The 22,560-nt window shown below is 49.7% G+C and overlaps 1 protein-coding gene across 1 annotated transcript in view; it reads right to left on the reverse strand.

Moving 5' to 3' along the window:
* itgb4 (integrin, beta 4) overlaps positions 1-22,560 on the reverse strand; it is a 97,195-nt gene that overhangs the window by 71,622 nt on the left and 3,013 nt on the right. The window contains exons 2-6 of the mRNA XM_078401862.1: positions 11,212-11,278; positions 9,670-9,752; positions 7,358-7,450; positions 6,349-6,553; positions 4,409-4,505 (exon numbers count right to left, since the gene is read on the reverse strand). Coding sequence (XP_078257988.1) covers positions 4,409-4,505; positions 6,349-6,553; positions 7,358-7,450; positions 9,670-9,752; positions 11,212-11,278 — 545 coding nt within the window. The remainder of the gene's footprint in view (positions 1-4,408; positions 4,506-6,348; positions 6,554-7,357; positions 7,451-9,669; positions 9,753-11,211; positions 11,279-22,560) is intronic.

Genomic DNA, 22,560 nt, shown 5'->3' on the forward strand with positions numbered 1-22,560 from the left:
CCCCTGGTTCTGGACTTCCCCAACATCGGGAACAATCTTCCTGCATCTAGCCTGTCCAACCCCTAAAGAATTTTGTAAGTTTCTATAAGATCCCCCCTCAATCTTCTAAATTCCAGCGAGTACAAGCCGAGTCTATCCAGTCTTTCTTCATATGAAAGTCCTGCCATCCCAGGAATCAATCTTTGAGCTCAGCACTGTGACAATGGGTTGAAATGTGGATCAGAGTTGGGAATTCAGTGTCGTGAAATAGACTTCCTGCACTCTGGACCCTGAACAAGGAGCTGAGGATGTAACGTTTAGTACCGGCCGCGAGAGTGAATCAGCACTGCTGGGCATGTTCCGCCGTTAGAGGCTTGAAAGGCCGATTTAAAAAGCGCAAGCAGAAATGAGACGTTCTTTCTCAGGCAGAGTACGAAGCGGCAACGCACGGCCTTTATCACCATAAATCAGCTCCAGATTCAGCAGCACCACCCTGGAGGGGCTCACGTTTAATTGCAACCATCTCACGGAAAAATACAGCGGTGGTGTGTAGCCAGCCCTGGTCGTTAATAAACGATATCCTCATGGAGAGAGAGGTACAAAGGGTGGGAGAGACAGAGGGAGGCTGTGACGAGAGAGAGAGAGAGAGAGAGAGAGAGAGAGAGAGAGAGAGAGAGAGAGAAAGAGAATGGAGTGACAGAGGGAGGCAGATAAAGGGAGGGGAAGGTGGTCAAAGAGCGTGGGACAGAGACGGCAAACACAGACAGAAGCAGAGGGACAGAAAGACACAGAGAGAGTGCATGGGGGGGGGGGGGTTAGAGAGAAAGAGAGAAAGAGAGAGAGAGAGAGAGAGAGAGAGAGAGAGGATGCGAAGGGAGTTGGGGAGGGAAAGAGTGGGGGAGAGAGGGAGAGAGAAAGAGAGAAAGAGAGGGGCAGAGGTCCTGAGAACAGAGGATTCTATGATTAATAACCAGATAGATTTATTGCTGGTGCCACAAGGGTGCAAGGTGTTTCTGAGCTCCAGCTCACTGCTTTGATTCTGTATCCGCTGGATCAGTGACTCACTATCTTCAGTGCCTGTGGACGGGACAAAGCTCCCATTCATCGGCGCTTTGCTTACCCACACAGTGCCTGTGTATTGTGGCTGGGCTACAGCATTAACCCAGCTCTGGGCATTCTGACCGCCCCAGTGATAAACGTCTGCTGCTGCTGCAGATCACATCATCCCTGCCACTCCCTCTCAATGTTTGTGAACAAAGTTTGTCTTTGGTTGCTACATAAATCACACACCAGGGCAGAAAATGGTACGAGATAAACGAGCTGGAACTGCGCCAACATTTCAAAGTGCCGGCTTTAATCTGAGCCTTGAAGTTGCCGTCCCCCCTGATTTTAGTGTTTCCCTGTCGCATCCCAGCTGAAAATCCGCAAAACTCCTACCTCCTTGTTCACCCAGTTCCTCCCTCCCTGCCCCTGTCCACATCGTTCCTATCTTCCTACCTTCTCACTCCACCCACTCCCCTCCCATACTCTCCCGCTCTCTGAACATGCTCCACTCCCTCCATCCTCCCCACCCACCTCCCCCGGCTCTCTTCTCCCCCCCCCCTTCTCTTCTCTCCCCTCCCCTCCCCTCCCCAACCGTCCCCTCCTGTCACATCCCCGTCTCTCCTCTCCTCTTCCCTCCTCCCCCCCATTCCCTCCCCTTCTTTCCTCTTCCCTTTCCTCCCCCTTCTCTCCACTCTCCTCCCTTTCCCTCACTTCCTCTCCCCCTCCCTCTTCTCCCCTTCCCTCCTCTCCCCTTGTCCAGCTCACAGTCAGCCTCAAGTGGTGTCAACGTACTGACCACACTCTCCCCTCCCCCTCCCACCCCCCACTGTTCCTCTCTCCCTGCCATTCTCTGCAACAACAGCAACAGTGCAGTTAAAGAGCACCTTTAATGCAGTCTGGGATGTCTCGCAGGAGCAGCTCCAAACAGAATTCGAGACTAAAGCCTCTTGCAAAGATGTCAGGATAGATGGGCAAGTGTTGGGAGAGAGAGCTGGGCATTCAACACTATCAGGTGGCCCGGTGATAGTTGGGATTATTGAGATGTGACTGGGTTTATCACACAGAGGGATATGGGTCTGCAAACAGTCACATGGGACTAGCTCTGGTCGGTAACAATAGACAATAGACAATAAGTGCAGGAGTAGGCCATTCAGCCCTTCGAGCCAGCACTGCCATTCAATGCGATCATGGCTGATCACTCTCAATCAGTACCCCGTTCCTGCCTTCTCCCCATACCCCTCACTCCGCAATCCTTAAGAGCTCTATCCAGCTCTCTCTTGAAAGCATCCAACGAACTGGCCTCCACTGCCTTCTGAGGCAGAGAATTCCACACCTTCACCACTCTCTGACTGAAAAAGTTCTTCCTCATCTCCGTTCTAAATGGCCTACCCCTTATTCTTAAACTGTGGCCCCTTGTTCTGGACTCCCCCAACATTGGGAACATGTTTCCTGCCTCTAATGTGTCCAATCCCCTAATTATCTTATATGTTTCAATAAGATCCCCCATCCTTCTAAATTCCAGTGTATACAAGCCCAATCGCTCCAGCCTTTCAACATACAACAGTCCCGCCATTCCGGGAATTAACCTAGTGAACCTATGCTGCACGCCCTCCATAGCAAGAATATCCTTCCTCAAATTTGGAGACCAAAACTGCACACAGTACTCCAGGTGCGGTCTCACCAGGGCCCGGTACAACTGTAGAAGGACCTCTTTGCTCCTATACTCAACTCCTCTTGTTATGAAGGCCAACATTCCATTGGCTTTCTTCACTGCCTGCTGTACCTGCATGCTTCCTTTCATTGACTGATGCATTAGGACACCCAGATCTCGTTGAACTCCCCCTCCTCCTAACTTGACACCATTCAGATAATAATCTGCCTTTCTATTCTTACTTCCAAAGTGAATAACCTCACACTTATCTACATTAAACTGCATCTGCCATGTATCCGCCCACTCACACAACCTGTCCAAGTCACCCTGCAGCCTTATTGCATCTTCCTCACAATTCACACTACCCCCCAGCTTAGTATCATCTGCAAATTTGCTAATGGTACTTTTAATCCCTTCGTCTAAGTCATTAATGTACATCGTAAATAGCTGGGGTCCCAGCACCGAACCTTGCGGTACCCCACTGGTCACTGCCTGCCATTCCGAAAGGGACCCATTTATCCCCACTCTTTGCTTTCTGTCTGTCAACCAATTTTCTATCCATGTCAGTACCCTACCCCCAATACCATGTGCCCTAATTTTGCCCACTAATCTCCTATGTGGGACCTTGTCGAAGGCTTTCTGAAAGTCGAGGTACACCACATCCACTGACTCTCCCCTGACAATTTTCCTAGTTACATCCTCAAAAAATTCCAGTAGATTTGTCAAGCATGATTTCCCCTTCGTAAATCCATGCTGACTCGGAATGATCCTGTTACCGCTGTCCAAATGCTCAGCAATTTCGTCTTTTATAATTGACTCCAGCATCTTCCCCACCACTGATGTCAGACTAACTGGTCTATAATTACCCGTTTTCTCTCTCCCTCCTTTCTTAAAAAGTGGGATAACATTTGCTATCCTCCAATCCACAGGAACTGATCCTGAATCTATAGAACATTGAAAAATGATCTCCAATGCTTCCACTATTTCTAGAGCCACCTCCTTAAGTACCCTGGGTCAGCATTGATGAGTTGGGCTGAAGGGCCTACTTCCACTCTGCATAACTCTATGACTCTGTCACCATCCGGCTGCAAACATGGAAAGAGGCCACGCCTCTGAAGAAGGGTCTCGACCCGAAATGTCACCCATTCCTTCTCTCCTGAGATGCTGCCTGACCTGCTGAGTTACTCCAGCATTTTGTGAATAAATACCACGCTGATCGCCCGCACACTGGTTCAATCCTACACACGAGGGACAATTGACGTTCGCCAATTAACCTACAAACCTGCACGTCTTTGGGATGTATGAGGAAAACGGAGCACCCGGAGAAAACCCACGCGGTCACAGGGAGAACGTACAAACACCGTACAGACAGCACCCGCAGTCAGGATCGAACCCGGGTTTCTGGCGCTGTAAGGCAGTAACTCTACCACTGCGCCACCGTGCCGCCCACGTGTTGAAAGAAGTTAACCGGATAGTGATCCCTGACTGTAACACGTTGGTTTCCTCAGAAGGGTTTTGTAAACCACAAGCATTCAGTGTTTGTCGAACAAGCACAATTATAACTCACTGTCGATTCACACACAGACACACAGACACACAGACACACAGACACACAGACACACAGACACACACACACACACGCAGGTGAAATCATGCACATGGACACATGCACACCGCACACCGCACACCGACCGCCCTGCCGTGGAGCCACAGTGACTGCAACCCCAGTCTCACCTCAATGGCCTCATGTCTGTCTGTGGAACCGTCACCTTGTCAACAAACTTCCCAAAGCCGATGGTGTAGTCACTCGACATGTTCTTCACCACTTCAGCTGCCAGTACAAAGGGGAGACGTGCATTTAGATTGTGTTGTTATAACTGTCAAGAGCCCCAAGACTCTTTTGAACTAATGCATCCTTCAGAGTGTAGCCCCAGTGGGAACATAATAATCATTGCAGCCACTTTACAGTGAGGTCCCTCGATCATCATTGTGGGAACGGCCATGTCATTTGCTTTGCTGAGGTCAAGTCACATTTATTGTCACATGTACAAGTACAGTGAGGTCTGTGCAGGTACAATGCAGATCCTGCTAGCTGCAGTATCACAGGCTCACAGATAAAGACGGCAGACAAAAATAAATTATGTGTTCAATATAGAAACATAGAAACATAGAAAATAGGTGCAGGAGTAGGCCATTCGGCCCTTCGAGCCTGCACCGCCATTCAATATGATCATGGCTGATCATCCAACTCAGTATCCCGTACCTGCCTTCTCTCCATACCCCCTGATCCCTTTAGCCACAAGGGCCACATCTAACTCCCTCTTAAATATAGCCAATGAACTGGCCTCAACTACCTTCTGTGGCAGAGAATTCCACAGATTCACCACTCTGTGTGAAAAAAACCCTTCTCATCTCGGTTAGGAAGCCTAAAAAACTTCCCTCTTATCCTTAAACTGTGACCCCTTGTTCTGGATATGTACGATATGTTCGGGAATATGTACGAACTATCCATGAATTATGCACAAATCGTATGTAAATCATGTCTAAATCGTGCATAATTTGTGCATAAATGTTACAAGACTGTATAAAAAAGACTGTGCAAAAAGACAAGATTTTAGATGTGGAATAAATAATGTCTGGCACAGGGGAAAAAATATCGCACCAGTGAACTACTGTTTGAAAGGTCCCGACCCGAAATATTCCCTCCACAGAAGCTGTCTGACCCGCTGAGTTACTCCAGCACTTTGTGTTTTACACCATAGAACTTGTATTTCCCTCAGAAGATACAAGGCCTTGGTACAACTCAGCCGCGAAGCCTCAGCCCACATGGGGGGCGTGTGTGGGAAAGTGCTGACCAAATGGTGGAGCTGCTTCTGATTATGGTGCTCTCTGGTCTTCAGGAAACAGTCGTGGCCCAGCTGGCTGGCCTATGAGGCAGGAGGCTCGACACCTCAGCACGGTGACGCAGCGGTAGAGTAGCTGCGTTACAGCGCTGGAGACCACGGGTTCGATCCTGACTACAGGCGCTGTCTGTACGGAGTTTGTATGTTCGACCCGTGACCTGCGTGGGTTTTCTCAGAGATCTTCGGTTTCCTCCCACATTCCAAAGACGTGCAGGTTTGCATGTGATTGGTTTGGTACAAATGTAAATTGTCCCTGGTGTATGTAGGATAGTGTTCACGTGGTTGGGGTCGCTGGTCGGTGCGGACTCGGTGAGCCGAAGGGCCTGTTTCCGTACTGTATCCCTAAACTAAACTAAACTAAACCTACAGAGTGGACCATTGATCACAAGACATAGGAACAGAATTGGGCCATTCAGCCCTTCCAGTCTGCTTTGCGATTCAATCATGGCTGATCCATTCCCCACCCCATTCTCCTGCCTTCTTCCAGTAATCTTTGACAAGAACTTATCAATCTTCACTTTAAAAATCCTCAATAACTTAGCTTCCTCTGCCTTCTGTGGCAATGAATTCCACAGATTCACCACCTTCTGGCTAAAGAAACTCCTCTCCATTCTAAATATACTTCCTTTTATTCTGAGGTGGTGCCGTTTGGACCTGGACTTCCCCCCACCACTGGAAACATCCTCTCCACATACGCTCTATCCAGGCCTTTCATTGTCCCGCCGGGTTATGAGTGAAAGCAGTGGAGGGTAGACCCAGTCTGGCACTCACCCAGCTGAAGCCCCAGCTGCTTCAAGTTGTCCAAATCATCCTGCATGGAGTAGGAGAAGTCCATGAGGAAGTAGAGATCAATGGGAGATTCTAGTGGCTGGAACACCTCGAAGTCCAAGGTCCTCTCCTCTCCTGCCCTCAGGCTCATGGACACGCGCTGTGGTGAGATCTGGGTGCGTTTGCTTTTGGTATCAATCCGGGTGCTCTGTGGAACAAAACACTTGCTTTGCCATCCTGCGTTCCACAGTCCCAGGCCATCCCCACCCCCCTTAGGGGTGTGACACGCGTCAGCCCGGGTTCACTGTTACACCGCGGGTGTCATCATGGCCAATGCACACACATGGAACAGTGTGGTGAACAGTGTTTAATAGTGTGAAGAGTTTCACCAGCCTCTCCGTGTCACATTAACCGGGACCTGTCACGGGTACCCAGTGTCGGCCCAGTGGCACAGCAGGTAGTGCGGCTGATGCACAGCTCCGGTGACCACTCCGGTGCCTCCATGTGGAGTTTGTATGGGAGGGAGGGGGAGGGAGTAAGAGGGAAGGAGTGAGAGACAGGGAGTGAGAGAGAGGGAGGGAGGGTGAGAGTCGGGGAGAGTGGGGGATGGGGAGTGTAGTAGACAGGGAGAGGGATGGGGAGAGAGGGGTTAGAGGGAGAGGGGTGGAGATAGGGGGGAGAGAGAGAACGGGGGGAGAGAGGGGGGAGAGAGAGGGCAGAGAGAGAGTGAGGGGGAGAGGGGGGAGAGAGAAAGGGGGGAGAGGGAGAGGAGGAGAGGGGGAGAGAGAGGGAGGGGGAGGGAAATGGAGAGAGGGGGAGGAAAGGGGAGAGAGGGGGAGGGAGAGAGGGGGAGGAAAGGGGAGAGAGGGGGAGGAAAGGGGAGAGAGGGGGAGGGAGAGAGGGGGAGGGGGAGGGGGAGAGATAATCAAACAGAGAGGACAGAATTAAGTGGAGAATTTTGGTCTACTTTCCACGCTGATCAACCAAAGGTTCTGCATTGTGGGAGACGTACCTGAAGTATGCGCATCTCGGACCTCATTGTGACAATCCGTTTGCAGTGGGACACGAGATACCTCTCTAGATCACACCTGGGTAACGTGAAGTCCTTCAAAACAAGAAGCAGGTTATTGCAGCCTTCGGAGGATCCGTGCCTGAAACACACCGCTACCCCTCACACCACCAGCCACCCCTTACCCTCTGACCCCACTCACACGATAACTGTGGTTTTGGTTACAGTGGCCGCCCCCCTTCCCAATGCCCCTCGCTCCCAGGGCAGAGGTTTCAGTTTTGTCGTTCCCATTTTGTCAGCCATCAACTCAACTCAACTCCCAACTTCCTCCATCTCTGCAGAGTTTTACAAGGACTCCTCAAAACCGGGGTTCGAGCTGATTGCACTGCCCCCCCACCCCAACCCCCACCCCCCACCCCCACCCCCACCCCCACCCCCACCCCCACCCCCACCCCTACCCCCACCATGTCCTTGCTCAGTGCGTGTAGGATAGTGTTAATGTACGGGGATCGCTGGGCGGCACGGACTTGGAGGGCCGAAAAGGCCTGTTTCCGGCTGTATATATATATATATGATATGATATGATAAAAGGAAGGTTCTTTCCTCGAGACGGGGAAATTCTAGTTCATGTTGCAACTGAGTGAGTTCAACAAAGATTCACCATCTTGTTCCAAGTTTCAGCAGACCAGGCCAGGCCACTCAGCTTTAAAGTAATGAGAGTCGGGACAGGACACAGTGGCTCAGCAGTAGAGCTGCTGCCTCACAGCGCCAGAGACCCGGGTTCGATCCTGACCACGGGTGCTCTCTGCACGGAGTTTGTAAATTCTCCCTGTGACCCCGTGGGGTTTCTCTGGGTGCTCCAGATTCTCTCCCACAGGTCTTTTAGGGTAATTGGCTTCCATAAATTGTCCCAAGCCCGTGTGGGATGGGAAATTGGGATAACATGGAACTAGTGTATAGGGATCGATGGTCGGCACAGACTAAGATGGGTGATAAGGTTTGTTAAAGGTCTCAGTGAGTTTTATGTGGTTCAACAGATTGGATGTAGGGAGGATGTTTCCAAGGGCAACACAGCTCGTCGAGCTGCTACCGCATCGCGCCAGGGACCCGGGTTCCATTCTGACCTCCGGTGCTGTCTGTGTGGAGTTTGCACGCTCTCCTTGTGACCGCATTATTGTCTCCAGACATTCTACTAATCCCCACATCCCGAAGGTGTGTGGGATAGTGGGCTAATTGACCATCGCTAATCTACCTGCGTATCATCCATAATCTCCCCATTCCCTGCATATCCATGTGCCCGTCCAAAATCCTCTTAAAAACCACTATCGTATCTGCCTCAGCCACCACCCCTGGCAGTGTTCCAGGCACCTACCACCACACTGTAAAAAGAGATGCTCCTTTAAACTTTGCCCCTCCCTTTTTATAGCTCTGTCCCCAAGTATGTGATTTAGCTTCGTTCTTTAGTTTTATGATCTCAAACAGGTGTAATGTGCTGCTTGACGTCAGTACACGTGCCCAGCTGGCTTTGTGAGTGAATGTGTTACATGTGCAAAAGTTTCACATCAACATTGCCCACAGTCTCTGTCACGACCCTCCCTGCTCTCAAGGTTCTGACAGAGCAGATTCTTCTGCTGGCTCATCACACAGTGACTGTGTCCCAGATTCAATGATCCAGCACATTGTTCCCAGTCACTGTTGCATGCTCTTTCAGATTTCCTGAACTGTTAACCCGGTTCATATCTGCAATGGATGCAGTTCGAAAGACAGATACAAAATGCTGGAGTCACTCCACAGGCCGGCAGGAGCTCTGGAGAAAATTGAGACGCTGTTCCCAGCTGGCCTGGGGACACTTAGTTACAAATTTATTCCCGATCAATATACAGTGGCTCCTAGGTGTCCAGAATTGCGGACACAAGCAAGGGTGGTGCAGCAATAGAGTTGATGCCTAGGCCTAGAGACCCGGGTTCGATCCTGACTAGGCCCAGAGACCCGGGTTCGATCCTGACTATGGGTGCTTGTCTATACAGAGTTTTACGTTCTCCCCGTGACCTGCGTGGGTTTTCTCAGAGATCTTCGGTTTCCTCCCACACTCCACAAAAGGAAGTACAGGTTTGTAGGTTAATTGGCTTGGTGTAAATGTAAAATTGTCCCTAGTGTGTGTCGGGATCGCTGGTCGGTGCGGACTCGGGTGGGCCGAAGGGCCTGCTTCGCTTCGTATCTCTAAAACTGAACTAAAGCATGTGAATGGTGAGGGCAGCCAGCCTGCAGCCTGCAGCCTGCAGCCTGTGGCCTGGAGAAGGGTGTGGGAAACCTACCTTGTCGGCACAGTATGAACAGTCCTCAGCCACTCTGATACACACCGTGCAGGTCTTTGCTCGACTGGCAGTGCAGTGATTGCCTGAAGACAAAAGAAAGTCCGATCGAATCAGGGAATAAGCAGGGGTGGGGAGCACAGAGGGACATCAAAACTATGCTGGTTAAAGGGACTTCTATCACACAGGCAAGAGCTGCTGAAATATCGTTTCTTGGGTGTGAGTGACTATGTGGCCGGCAAATTCTTTTGGCACCCCATCCCCCTAAAGACTTCACGTTATAGGAGTAGAATTAGGCCATTCGGCCCATCCAGTTGACTCCATCATGGCTGATCTCTGCCTCCCAATCCCATTCCCCTGCCCTCCCCATAACCCTTCACACCCGTTCCAATCAAGAACTTGTCTATCTCTGCCTTAAAAATATCCACTGACGGGCTCCACAGCCCAATGAGTTCCACAGATTAGCTACCCTCTGACTAAAGAAGTTCCTCCTTGCCTCCTTTCTAAAAGTGCACCCCATTACCCTTGTCACCCATGCCCATCAGCCCATCACTGTACATACCATAGATAGACACAAATGCTGGAGTAACTCAACGGGTCAGGTAGCATCTCAGGGGGAAAGGAATCGGGTGACGTTTCGGGTCGAGTGCCTTCTTCAGACTGAAGAAGGGTCTCGACCCGATACGTCACCTATTGCTTTTCTTCAGATGTGCTGCCTGACCCGCTGAGTTACTCCAGCATTTTATGTCTACCTTCGGTGTAAACCAGCGTCTGCAATTCCTCCTACACACTGCACATACGTTCTCACCTCTGTCACCTCCCCTCTTCTGATCAGCCATTCCTTCTTCCCTGTGTAGACCGCCCCATCCTTCCCCATCTAACCTCTCTTTCTTGCCACCCCTCTTTCTAATGATCACCGCCACTCCTAGTTCACCTCCTTGATCACCTCCTCTGTTCCCATTCTCACCCGCTCTCTATTGCCTCCCCTGTCTGTGAGTCTCCGCTACCCAATCAGCTCCTCCCAACTAGTCACCACCAACCTCCCTCTCATAATTCATAAGTGATAGGAGCAGAATTAGGCCATTCGGCCCATCAACTCTACTCCGCCATTCAATCATGGCTGATCTATCTTTCCCTCTCAACCCCATTCTCCTGCCTTCTCCCCATAACCCCTGACACCCATACTAATCAAGAACCTATCGATCTCCACCATAAAAATATCCATTGTCTTGGCCTCTACAGTCTTCTGTAGCAATGAATTGCACCACCCTCTGACTAAAGAAATTCCTCCTCATCTTCTTTCTATCTTCTCCTTCTCTTCGTTGCTATTCGTGATGTTGGAGCCGGGAAATTAGCTCCTCTGCTCCGTGATCTGCCTGAGGAGGTCCAAGATCCATGAAGATCCCTAATCTGAGACCAGGGCACTGGGGGTGGCTGGGCCTTCAACACCTTCATTGCTTTTCGGGGCCACGTCTGAGCTCTTCACTGGAAGAGTTCCAGGAATGTGGAGGTCACAGATAACAGGAGAAGGTTGACCGCTCTTACCCTGACACCCAGCTGCAAAGAGAACGACCATCAGGAATGAGGCCAACATCTTCCACAGCTCCATCTCCTGTTAAAACACGAAGGGTTGATGCCGATTTTAGTTCAAAATACAGACACAACATGCTGTACCGATAAATAAGAGCGCAATCTATCATTTCCATTTTTTAAAATTAAATTAAATTCAGGATCAGGAAGCAGCCTTATCACCCAACAGATTTACGCACTTCCAAACGTCTGCTTTCCACTTTTTAACCATCGCAGACCAGCCCTCCTCTCTCCAGGGAGCAGTACAGTGGCCCAGCTGGTAGACAGCGGCCACTCAACACCGCAGATCCAGCTTCAACTCTGACCTTGGGTGCTGTCTGGCTGCAATTTCCCTGAGACTGCGTGGGTTTCCTCCGGTCTGCTGCAGTTTCTTCCCAGTGCCCAAAGATGTGTGGGTTTGCAGACTAATATGGCCCCTGCAGGCTGAATCTGCAGGTGACTACATCTTGGATGGTATTGAACACCTTGGGACTTGTGGGAATCCATTCATCCAGGCAAGTCAAGGGTATTCCATTGTACTCCTGATCTCTGCACAGTAGCGGCAAAGCGGCGGCAGCGATGAAGCCTCGCGGCGGTGGGGCCTCGGCTGCATTGGAGCCTCGGCTGCGGTGGGGCCTCGGCTGCAGTGGGCCTCGGCTGCGGTGGGGCCTTGGCTGCATTGGGGCCTCGCGGCAGCGGTGAAGCAGCAGCATGGTGAGGCCCCGTGGCGATGGGGCCTCGGCTGCGGTGGGGTCTCGCGGCGGAGGGGCCTCGGCGGCGGTGGGCCTCGCGGGTTGACCCACGGTCGGCGGTCGATGAGAGGTGGGGGGGGACGGCCCTGAGGGGAAGAACAATGGAGCACCCGGCGTGGGGGGACAGGCGTGATGAGGGGGGAGAACTAAGCAGGGGTCGGCGTACTTTGTAACTTTGTCAGGGCCGTAGGTGGCCGCTATTTGCATACCTTGGGAATGCATGCAAAGCATTTCATTGCGCCTTGACACATGTTACAATAAAAGTATTCCATTCCATCCCGTCCATTGAAGGCGAGAAGCCCTTGGGGTGTCAGGGGGTCAGTCACCTGGCCCAGATTAACCAACCGGGGACCTGTTCTTGCGGCCACAGTTTTGGTGTGGGAGCTCCAGTTGTGATGACCCCCAGGATGTTGGCGGTGAGGATTGGTGGATGGTTTTAGTTTAGTTTAGTTTAATTTAGAGATACAGCGTGGAAACGGGCCCTTCGGCCCACCATGTCCATGCCGACCAACAACCAATTGTAAATTGCCCCTTATGTGTATGATTGTGTTAGTGTACAGGGTGATCACCGGCCAGCATGGACTCGGTGGGCCAAAGGGCCTGTTTCTCCACTGTATCTCTAAAGTCCAAAGTTGACTTCAGGGAAATGGGGCAATTGTGTTTGTACAGGAAAGTGGTGATGGGGTCATAGATGAGATTGAATTCTTAGTGAATAAAAGCGCAGAGATGAGGGACTAAATGGCTCTGCTCATATTTCTATGTTTTTGTTTCTTATAAATCTCCTATTTACACCCTTACACTACATGACATGTCCTTTATCCTGTATCTATACACTCTAGAGAGCTTGATTGTAATCGTGTAGTCTTTTCGCTGACTGGAAAGCATGCAACAAAAAACTTTTCACTGTACACGTGACAATAATCAAGTTAACTAAACTAAATAAAGTTTATTTCTGCTTTGTCACAATCCTTTATGTTTAAACATTTTTTAATCACATCTCTACACAATCTCTCTTGTTCAATTCATACCTGTCTTTATTCCCCCCCCCCCCCTCCCCCTCCCCCCCGTACACAGTCAATGGTCCATCTATCACAGTGTGAAGCTGGTAAAACTGCACTCACCACAACACTGAGGGCATTTGTAGTTTCTACAGAAATTATCCATGAGCATCGTGTCTCACTAATGAAGCACACCACTTGCCTGCTGTACCTGTGTGTTTCATCAGAAGTGCACTTGTGAGATGGTACTAATTTTCACAGGGATCATGACCGGGACAGCCCAGAACAGACCCAGCATTGGGCAAAGAGCACAGTGAAGGCACCACGCAGTGAAGCCCATCTTCAATTCCTCCCACACACACCAATATTAACAACATCCAAAACATGCAGGCGGACGGTCTGTTGAAGCCTTGAAGGGTGAAGCCCTTCATACAAGCATGAAGGGTGCCTTGAACTTTATCCCAAGTTGGACATTCAGCGGCATCTACTGTATACATTGTGGACGGCGTGATTGTAATGGTGTCCAGTCTTTTCGCTGACAGGATGGCACGCAACAAAAAGCTTTTCACTGTAGCTCGGTACACGTGACAATAATAAACTGAACTATGATCCTCAGTCGCTATGTTCCAGAGAAGAGCTGGACCTAAGCAGGAGTCATCTGTGTGTTCTCGCTGTTCACAGACGTCACACTGAACCCGTGCTTTGTTTCTCTTCCCCATCCACTCCTCACACCAATTCCATTCACGTTACGTATCGATCTCACGCTTGCACAAGCTGGCTGAACATTCAGTCCTCCCAGAAAGCAGCCAAAATCAGAGATCCACACCACCCTGGCCACCCACCCTGAAATGGCATTTCACCCCTGCCGTCAGGAAGTAGAGGAGCCCGAAAACTGTAACGTGCAGGTTCAGGAACAGCTTCTCCCCTACAACCAGCAGGCTATTAAACACTGCAACCTCCAAATAAGCTCTGAACTACATAGATCTGGGGGCATTGGTTTTATCTTTTTGCACTATTATTGTTTATTTGTTTTATGTGTATGTGAGTGTGTGTATATATGTGTGTGTGTATATATAGACAATAGACAATAGGTGCAGGAGTAGGCCATTCAGCCCTTCGAGCCAGCACCGCCATTCAATGCGATCATGGCTGATCACTCTCAATCAGTACCCCGTTCCTGCCTTCTCCCCATACCCCCTCACTCCGCTATCCTTAAGAGCTCTATCCAGCTCTCTCTTGAAAGCATCCAACGAACTGGCCTCCACTGCCTTCTGAGGCAGAGAATTCCACACCTTCACCACTCTCTGACTGAAAAAGTTCTTCCTCATCTCCGTTCTAAATGGCCTACCCCTTATTCTTAAACTGTGGCCCCTTGTTCTGGACTCCCCCAACATTGGGAACATGTTTCCTGCCTCTAATGTGTCCAATCCGCTAATTATCTTATATGTTTCAATAAGATCCCCCCTCATCCTTCTAAATTCCAGTGTATACAAGCCCAATCGCTCCAGCCTTTCAACATACGACAGTCCCGCCATTCCGGGAATTAACCTAGGAATACACACACACACACACACACACACACATATATATATATATGTGTATATGACCTGGTGGGTATAACAAAATGCTGGAGTAACTCAGCAGGTTAGGCAGCATCTGGGAGGGAATGGGTGACGTTTCTGGTCGACGATGGGAGAAGGGTCTCGACCCGAAACGTCACCCATTCCCTCTCTCCTAGATGCTGCCTGACCTGCTGAGTTACTCCAGCATTTTGTGATACCTTCGATTTGTACCAGCATCTGCAGTTATTTTCCTACACTATGACCTGGTGTGGATGGGTCTGTTACTGTATAACACTGGGGTACAGTACTGGTGTGGATGGGTCTATCTCTGTATAACACTGGGGTACAGTACTGGTATGGATGGGTCTGTCACTGTATAACACTGGGGTACAATGCTGGTGTGGATGGGTCTGTCTCTGTATAACTGGGGTACAGTCCTGGTGTGGATGGGTCTGTCTCTGTATAACTGGGGTACAGTACTGGTGTGGATGGGTCTGTCTCTGTATAACTGGGGTACAGTACTGGTGTGGATGGGTCTGTCACTGTATAACTGGGGTACAGTGTTGGTGTGGATGGGTCTGCCACTGTATAACACTGGGGTACAGTGCTGGTGTGGATGGGTCTGTCACTGTATAACTGGGGTACAGTCCTGGTGTGGATGGGTCTGCCACTGCAATTTCAAAGAGCTCTTTTGAGGATCTGTCCAAGGTTCAATGGGCTCTAAAATGCTTGGAATTTGTATCACAGCCTGTGTCTGTGACTTGACTCTTCTTGGGGACACACATTCATGTACGGAGCAGCACCCAAGGCCAGGATTAGAGCCAGGTCCCCAGAGCAGAGTGACGGCAGTTCAAAGTGCTGCACCACTCTGCTGCCCAATGTCTTGCAGCATCTGTGGATACCATGTTGGAATAAGTTATGGCCCTTATGGCCATAAGATGTGGCCCTTGTTGCTAAAGGGATCAGGGGGTATGGAGAGAAGGCAGGTACAGGTTACTGAGCTGGATGATTAGCCATGATCATATTGAATGGCAGTGCAGGCTCGAAGGGCCGAATGGCCTACTCCTGCACCTATTTTCTATGTTTCTATGAGCCAAAGAGTTTTGAGACGATATTGATAGATGAAAGGAAAATTACATGAAATCACTTGTTAAAAATTATAACAGTTAGTATATTTTGTTTCAGTTTAAGAAGCTGTTAATGGAGAAATGTTGAGGGATCACAATGGGGCTATAACTACCAACTGGTCATGTGGATAACTTGGATGAAAGGTCAGGCATTAATATTTGTGTAGATTTTTTTAAAATGGGAAATGAAATGCGAACAGGAGAGGAGAATTTGTAAAAGAATGTAGAGAGGTTTATGGAGTGGTGGATGGTGGAAAAAAAGTTTTAAAAATGGTCGCTGAAAGCTAGTGGTAGATGAAGATTTATTTGTGAGCTGGTTATGCTGTTTGTGCGGAGTTTGCATGTTTTCTCTGTGCGTGTGTAGATTTCCCCCATTGTTCATGGCACCTCTTAGAGCTGTAACCACCACATCATGAAGATAAACGTCAAACTAAACAAAGGCGTTTTGATGGGCATGCGAGATGGAATGAGTTGCAGGAAAATAAGGAGAAGAGGGAATCACAATTCAGTTGAAACGGGTGTAGAAAAGATACTCCAGGATGCGGTGAGATGGCACAGTGGCACGGTGGAGTTGTTGCCTTGCAGCAGCAGAGATCTGGGTTCGATCCTGACTGTGGGTGCTGTCGGTACAGAGTTCGTACGTTCTTCCTATGACCACGTGGGTTTTCTCCGGGCGCTCTGCTTTCCACCCTGACTCTAAAGACTGTAGGTTAATTGGCTTCGGTAAATATTGTGAATTGTCGCTGGTGTGTAGGATCGTGCTAGTCTATGGGGTGATCGCTGGTCAGGGCGGACTCGGTGAGCCGAAGGGCCTGTTTCCGCGTTGTATCTCAGAAGTCTAAAGTCTAAAAGTTACCTGTGAGTTTGAGTTATTGCAAGAGTCTGGATTTGCTGGGGCTTTTTTTTCTTTGGAGTGCAGGATGCTGAGGGGTGACCTTATTGAGGTGTACATGATCACGAGGGGCACAGATAAAGTGAACACTCAGTCGCTTTATCCCCCCCCCTCCGAGGTAGAGAATTCCAAAACTTCAGGTCAGGGTAGAGAGATTTACGGGGAACATCAGGAGCATTTTGTTCTCTTAGAGGGTAGTCCGCATTTGGAACAGACCTCTGGAGGAAGCTCCAGAAGTAGGTGCAGTATCAATACCTGGGACATCCACGGTCTCCAGACTCACAGTCACAGCCTCCTCACTCTGACCACTGCCAACCAGCTACCAGGACCAGAGTCCTGGTTCATGAAGACCCAATCACCTCTGCCATATTCTCAACATCCACCGCTCGGAATCTTCTCAACAACACTGGGACCAGGTTCTCCAAGGTACAAAGATTTAGTCCAGATATGTTTGCCTGGGAGCATTCTGGTCTCTACTGATTCCCACACAAAATCACTACAACCCACCTGCCCTGCATCCCGACCAGACCTCGATTTATGCACTCGATGACAGGTTAGCAACCATCTGAATTTCATTGGCCAACTGAACTACCTACTTTTTTGGGGGGGGGGGAGGGGAGTATGGGAGGAAACGGGAGCACCTGGTGGAATCCTACACAGACACGGGCACGGGGAATGTCCAAACTCCACACAGAGCACCCGAGGTCAGAATTGAACCTGGGTCGCTGGAGCTGTGAGGCAGTGGATCCACTGGCTATACCACTATGCTGCATACAGTGACTGATGCCCACTGAGGCGAAGAGAGATGCCACATTGGGCAGAAGGCAGATTCCAATTTGCAAACATACCAGATGAAACACATGGGGGACAAGGCTGAATAGCTGGTGCTTAAACATTGTGGTGGCACAGTGGTGGATCTGCCTCAAACGCAAGAGACCCGTGTTCGATCCTGACCTCGGCTGCCATCTATGTGGAACGTCCACGTTGTCCCTGTGACCGCATAGTTTCCTCCGGGTGCTCCGGCTTCCTGCCACATCCCAAAGACGTGTGGGTCTGTCGGTTACCTGGCCTCGACAAATTGCTCCAAGTGTGCAGGAGTTGATGCAAAAATGGAACAACATAGAACGGGTGATTGATGGTCGGCCTGGGCTCGGTGGCTGAAGGGCCTGTTTCCATGCTGTATCGTTTGATCAATCAATAAAATATAGAACAGTACAGAACAGAAACACGCCCTTCGGCCCACAATGTCCATGCCCAACATGATGCCAAGACCAACGCTTATTTACTGACACATAATCCATATCCTTCCACTCCCTGCATATCCACATGCCCATCCAAATGCACATTGGATAGTAGGCAGTCACTCACCACCCTATGCCCATCTCCTTCAAACTTTGCCCAGAGCAGAAACCCCATAAAATAAATTATCCTTCTTATGGTCTAGAATCTCTCCCAGCTTAGTAGAATTGTCAGGATTGATGATTCTTAAAGCAATCTCCAACATTTCAGATAACCTCCCAAGCAAAGCAACAGATAACAACCAGCCTTTGTGGTGGCAACAGTGATAGAGAATGACACTATATTTACGGCTTTTACATTTCACGCATTTGTTGAGGGTCAGTCCATTCTACACAGAGCACCTTCCAGTGTTCTAGAGAACAGTTCATTTCTTCCATGGAGGGTCGGAGAGACAGTGCTTCATACTGTCTACAGAACAGGATGGAGCCTGCCTGAACTACACCCTGAGACTCCGGCAATCAAAGAGAGATGTTTTATATCCATGTGATTTAAATCTAGGCATCAGGGACAGAGACGAACATACAGACACAGAGAAGCACACACACAGACACAGAGAGAGATGCACAGACACAGACAGAGACAGATACACAGACAGACAGACAGATACACAGACAGACAGAGAGAGAGAGGCACACACACAGACACCAAGAAAGACACACACACATAGATAGACACACAGACACAGATTGAGACAGACACAGAGACAATGAGAGATATACACAGAGAAACACAGACACAGAGAGACACGCAAACAGAGATACACAGACGTAGAATGACACACAGACACAGAGAGACATAGACTTTGAGAGACACACAGACACAGAGACACACACACACACACACACACACACACACACACACACAGAGATAGATAGAGAGAGTGAGACAGAGAGAGACACAGACAGAGAGACAGAGAAAGACATGCAGAGCCCGACACAAAGAGAGACAGAGACACACATATGTACACACACACACACACACACACACACACGGAGGGACATACACTGACATGGACATAGACACACAGACACAGGGACACACACACAGACACAGAGAGACACACACACACACACACACAGACACAGAGAGAGACACACACACACACACATAGACACAGAGAGAGACACACACACACACATAGAGAGACACACACACATACAGTAGGTAGGTGAGTGGAAGAATCTGGGGGAGATGATGAAAATGAGGCAAGAATAAAAAAGTGGGATTAATGTACTTTTTGTTATTTTTTGGTAAACCAACATCTGTAGTCCCTTGTGTCTATGTGAAAGGTTACTGTAGGTAGATGGAATGTGGAGTTAAGGTTAAAATTAGATGGGCAGAGTGGCCCACAACAGCTCCTAGTTTTGTATGAAAACCAAACATTGTCAAACCTGCTGACGGGAGTGGTGTGCTGTTCTCTGCCAAGTTCCGTCACCAAGACTGACGCCAGCTCTCTGACACCTCCTCCTCCTCACTCCCTCTGCACCACGACCCCCCCCATTGAACATCAGCCCAGTCATTCACTCATTTCCCCTTCCCTCCACAACCTCCAACATCAGTTCCTCAGCCACACGTGGCCTGTGTTCCCCTCCTCTCCAAGAGGCACAAGTAGTTCTTGTCCCACAGAACTCTACTTCCTCCTACAATTGTGCTGTTCTTTCTCCCCTTCTCCACCCTGTCTCACCCACGTCCAATTATTTCTGCCGCATTAATAGTCCCTGGTCTGAAACATTAATTGTCCTCCAAGATCATCCAGTCCCCTCCCCCTCCATCCCATCCCAGGGCAGCCAGGGGCAGGACCAGCTCTACCTTGAATCATCACTCTGCTGCCAGCACGCTCCTTCACTGGCTAAGCTCCTTCATGGAACAGTACAGCATAGAAATAGGCCCTTCGGCCCACAACGTCCATGCTGACCGTGATGCCAAATTAAATCCATCCCCTCTACCTGCATATCCCTCCATTACCCGCCAGTTCATGCATCTTTCTAAGGTATCACAAAATGCTGGAGTAACTCAGCAGGTCAGGCAGCATCTAGGAGAGAGGGAATGGGAGACGTTTCAGGTCGAGACCCTTCTTCAGACTGAAGGGTCTTTCTAAATGCCTCTGAAACACCACTATCGTATCTGCTTTCACCATCACCCCTGGCAGCACACACAAGGTGCCCACCATTCTGCTTAAAAAAAAGCTTGCCTCACTCATCTCCTTTAAACTTTCCTCCTCTCATCTTAAAGCACTGCCCCCTGGTGTTTGACATTTCAACTCTGGGGGGAAAAGGTTCTGACTGTCTACCCTGTCAATGCCTCTCAACATTTTACATCCATCCGTCAGGTCTCCCCTTTGCCTCTGACAGCTCCTAGACTGTGGAACAGCATCCCTCTCCCCATCAGAACTGCCCCCTCCATCGACTCCTTTAAGTCCAGGCTCAAAACCTATTTCTACTCCCTAGCGTTTGAGGCTCATTGAGGAGGCGCTGTGAACTGTTTGCGTGCTACTGTATGTTTCATTTTTTTTTTCCATTGGAACCTAATCAGATGTACAGCACTTTGGTCAACGTGGGTTGTTTTTAAATGTGCTATACAAATAAAATTGACTTGACTTGACTTGACTTATATTGAACAACTTTTCCTTCGACACTTCCTTACGCGAGATCAAAGGAGCAGCTTTGAGAAGACACACGTGAGCTCACACAATGACTGCCGTTTTGTATGATTAATGAGACAGTCGCTGTTTGAGTCCAACTCAGACCTGACCCTGTACGTTGCCAATTGTATTGGCAGTGGAACTCAAATGTCTCAGTGCTTTTGCTGCAAGTCCCACCTGGCTAAATGCTTTCATAATGCACATGTGACTCTTCTTTTCCCTACCTCAGGGAACAGTTAACAACAAATATCCATTACAAGCCCACCGTCTAATGTGTCCGCAAAGCTGCAGCATGCACAAATTTCATTGTTCCGCTTTGTATGACAACTTCAGTGCTCTGAAGTTTTCCTTTCTCCATCAATGCAACGTTCCATTTGCCAGTGTTAATCAAACCTGCAGCTCTGCCTCCACTATTGTTTGTACCTCTGTTCTCACCTCTTCTCATCCCAGCTAGAACAAGGATAAGTTTCCTTTGCCTTCACCTTCCACCAAAACAGCCTCCTAATTCAATGGATAATCTTACAAACATTCTGCTATCTTCAACAAGATTCCAACACTCTAGGCATCTCACCCCCCTCTGCCTTTCACGGCAAGGGTGGTGCATCTGTGGAATTCGTTGCCACAGACGGCTGTGGAGGCCAAGTCAAGAGATTGTCAGGTTCCTGATCAGCAAGGGTGTCAGGAACTATGAGAACCAGGCAGAAGAATGAGGTTGAGAGGAAAAGACATCATCTATGATTGAATGGCACAGTAGACTTGATGGGCCGAATGGCCTAATTCTGCTCCTATTATAACCTATGAACACGAACCATTCTGAAATAGCACCTCTCTGGTCTGCTCCTCCATCCCCACCACCCCGTTCCTCAGCATACACATCGTTCCGATTCAACTAGAGGAGATCCAACCCCTGCCCTTTCCACCACCTGAGCCCCAGGTACTCCTTTCAGGTGTGGCAGCAATCCGCTTGTGCTGGGTACAACCTAGTGCACCACATTTGGTGCTCGCACTGTGGTCTCCTCTGCAGCGGAGGAGAAACCCAATGCAGCTTGCGTGGCCACTTTGCAGGATACCTCCAGTCAGACAGTAAGAACAGCCCCGAGCTTCTGTTCACAGTCACCTTAACTCATCCTCGCCCTTCTGACCATCCCCGTTGTCTTCCATCGCTTCACTCAAACTCAGTGTAATTTCGAGGATCAACATCTCAACTTTCGTCCGGCAGGTTTTAGTCCTGAGGCCACAAGTATTATCAGATCACATCACCAGCCTTTCCAGTCTGAAGTGCCCCATTTCTCATCGCCGACACAAAATGTTATCTAATTTCTCTCCCCACAGACGCAGCCTCACCTGCTGAGTATTTCCAGAGTCTTATTTCAGATTTCCCAGTTCCGCCGTTTGTTCCGCTCTCTCTTTATCTGAATTAATTCACCCTCTGCGTATGTCTCCTCAGGCTAGAGAATCTGCACTGAACAAGTCTGCACCAGCCTCACTGAGCTCACACCACCGCCTGTGTCATCCCAACTATTAGTCTCCACCTATCACTCCCCCGACACTCCCTCTTCTCCCCGCCCCTCCTCCCTTCTACGCAAATTAAAACATGTTAGATTTCTCACATTTCTCAGCCCTGAGGCATTAACTCGGTTGCTCTCACTCTTCACGGATGCTGCCAGACTGCCTGAGCTTTCTCAGCTTCCAGTTCTGTTGACATCCTGGGCAATACTTGAGCATCAACCAGCGTCACCCAGAGCCGGGGCTGATCATTGGGGCTGTGACACCTCTGCCTGTGGGGGCTGTGGGTGCAGCAGCTTCTGTTGGTGTCCAGGGACCACAGCCCTCAATGGCCGAGTGAGGTCCTTCACACACGGTCAATGTTGCTGCAGAACCCCACAGGATGGGCCCTGTCTGCAGGTGCCACACGGTGATGTACCCACACCCCTCCAGTCCAACCCCGGCCCTTCACACACCTGAAGCAGGAGGCAGGTTCACTTCACGGGAATGCAGTCATGCTGCTGGACCCTGGGACAACGGAGTGACCCTTGATTAGCCTCCTAGCCCGC

This window comes from Rhinoraja longicauda, chromosome 6 (genome assembly GCF_053455715.1).
Source record: "Rhinoraja longicauda isolate Sanriku21f chromosome 6, sRhiLon1.1, whole genome shotgun sequence".
NCBI lineage: Eukaryota > Metazoa > Chordata > Chondrichthyes > Rajiformes > Arhynchobatidae > Rhinoraja > Rhinoraja longicauda.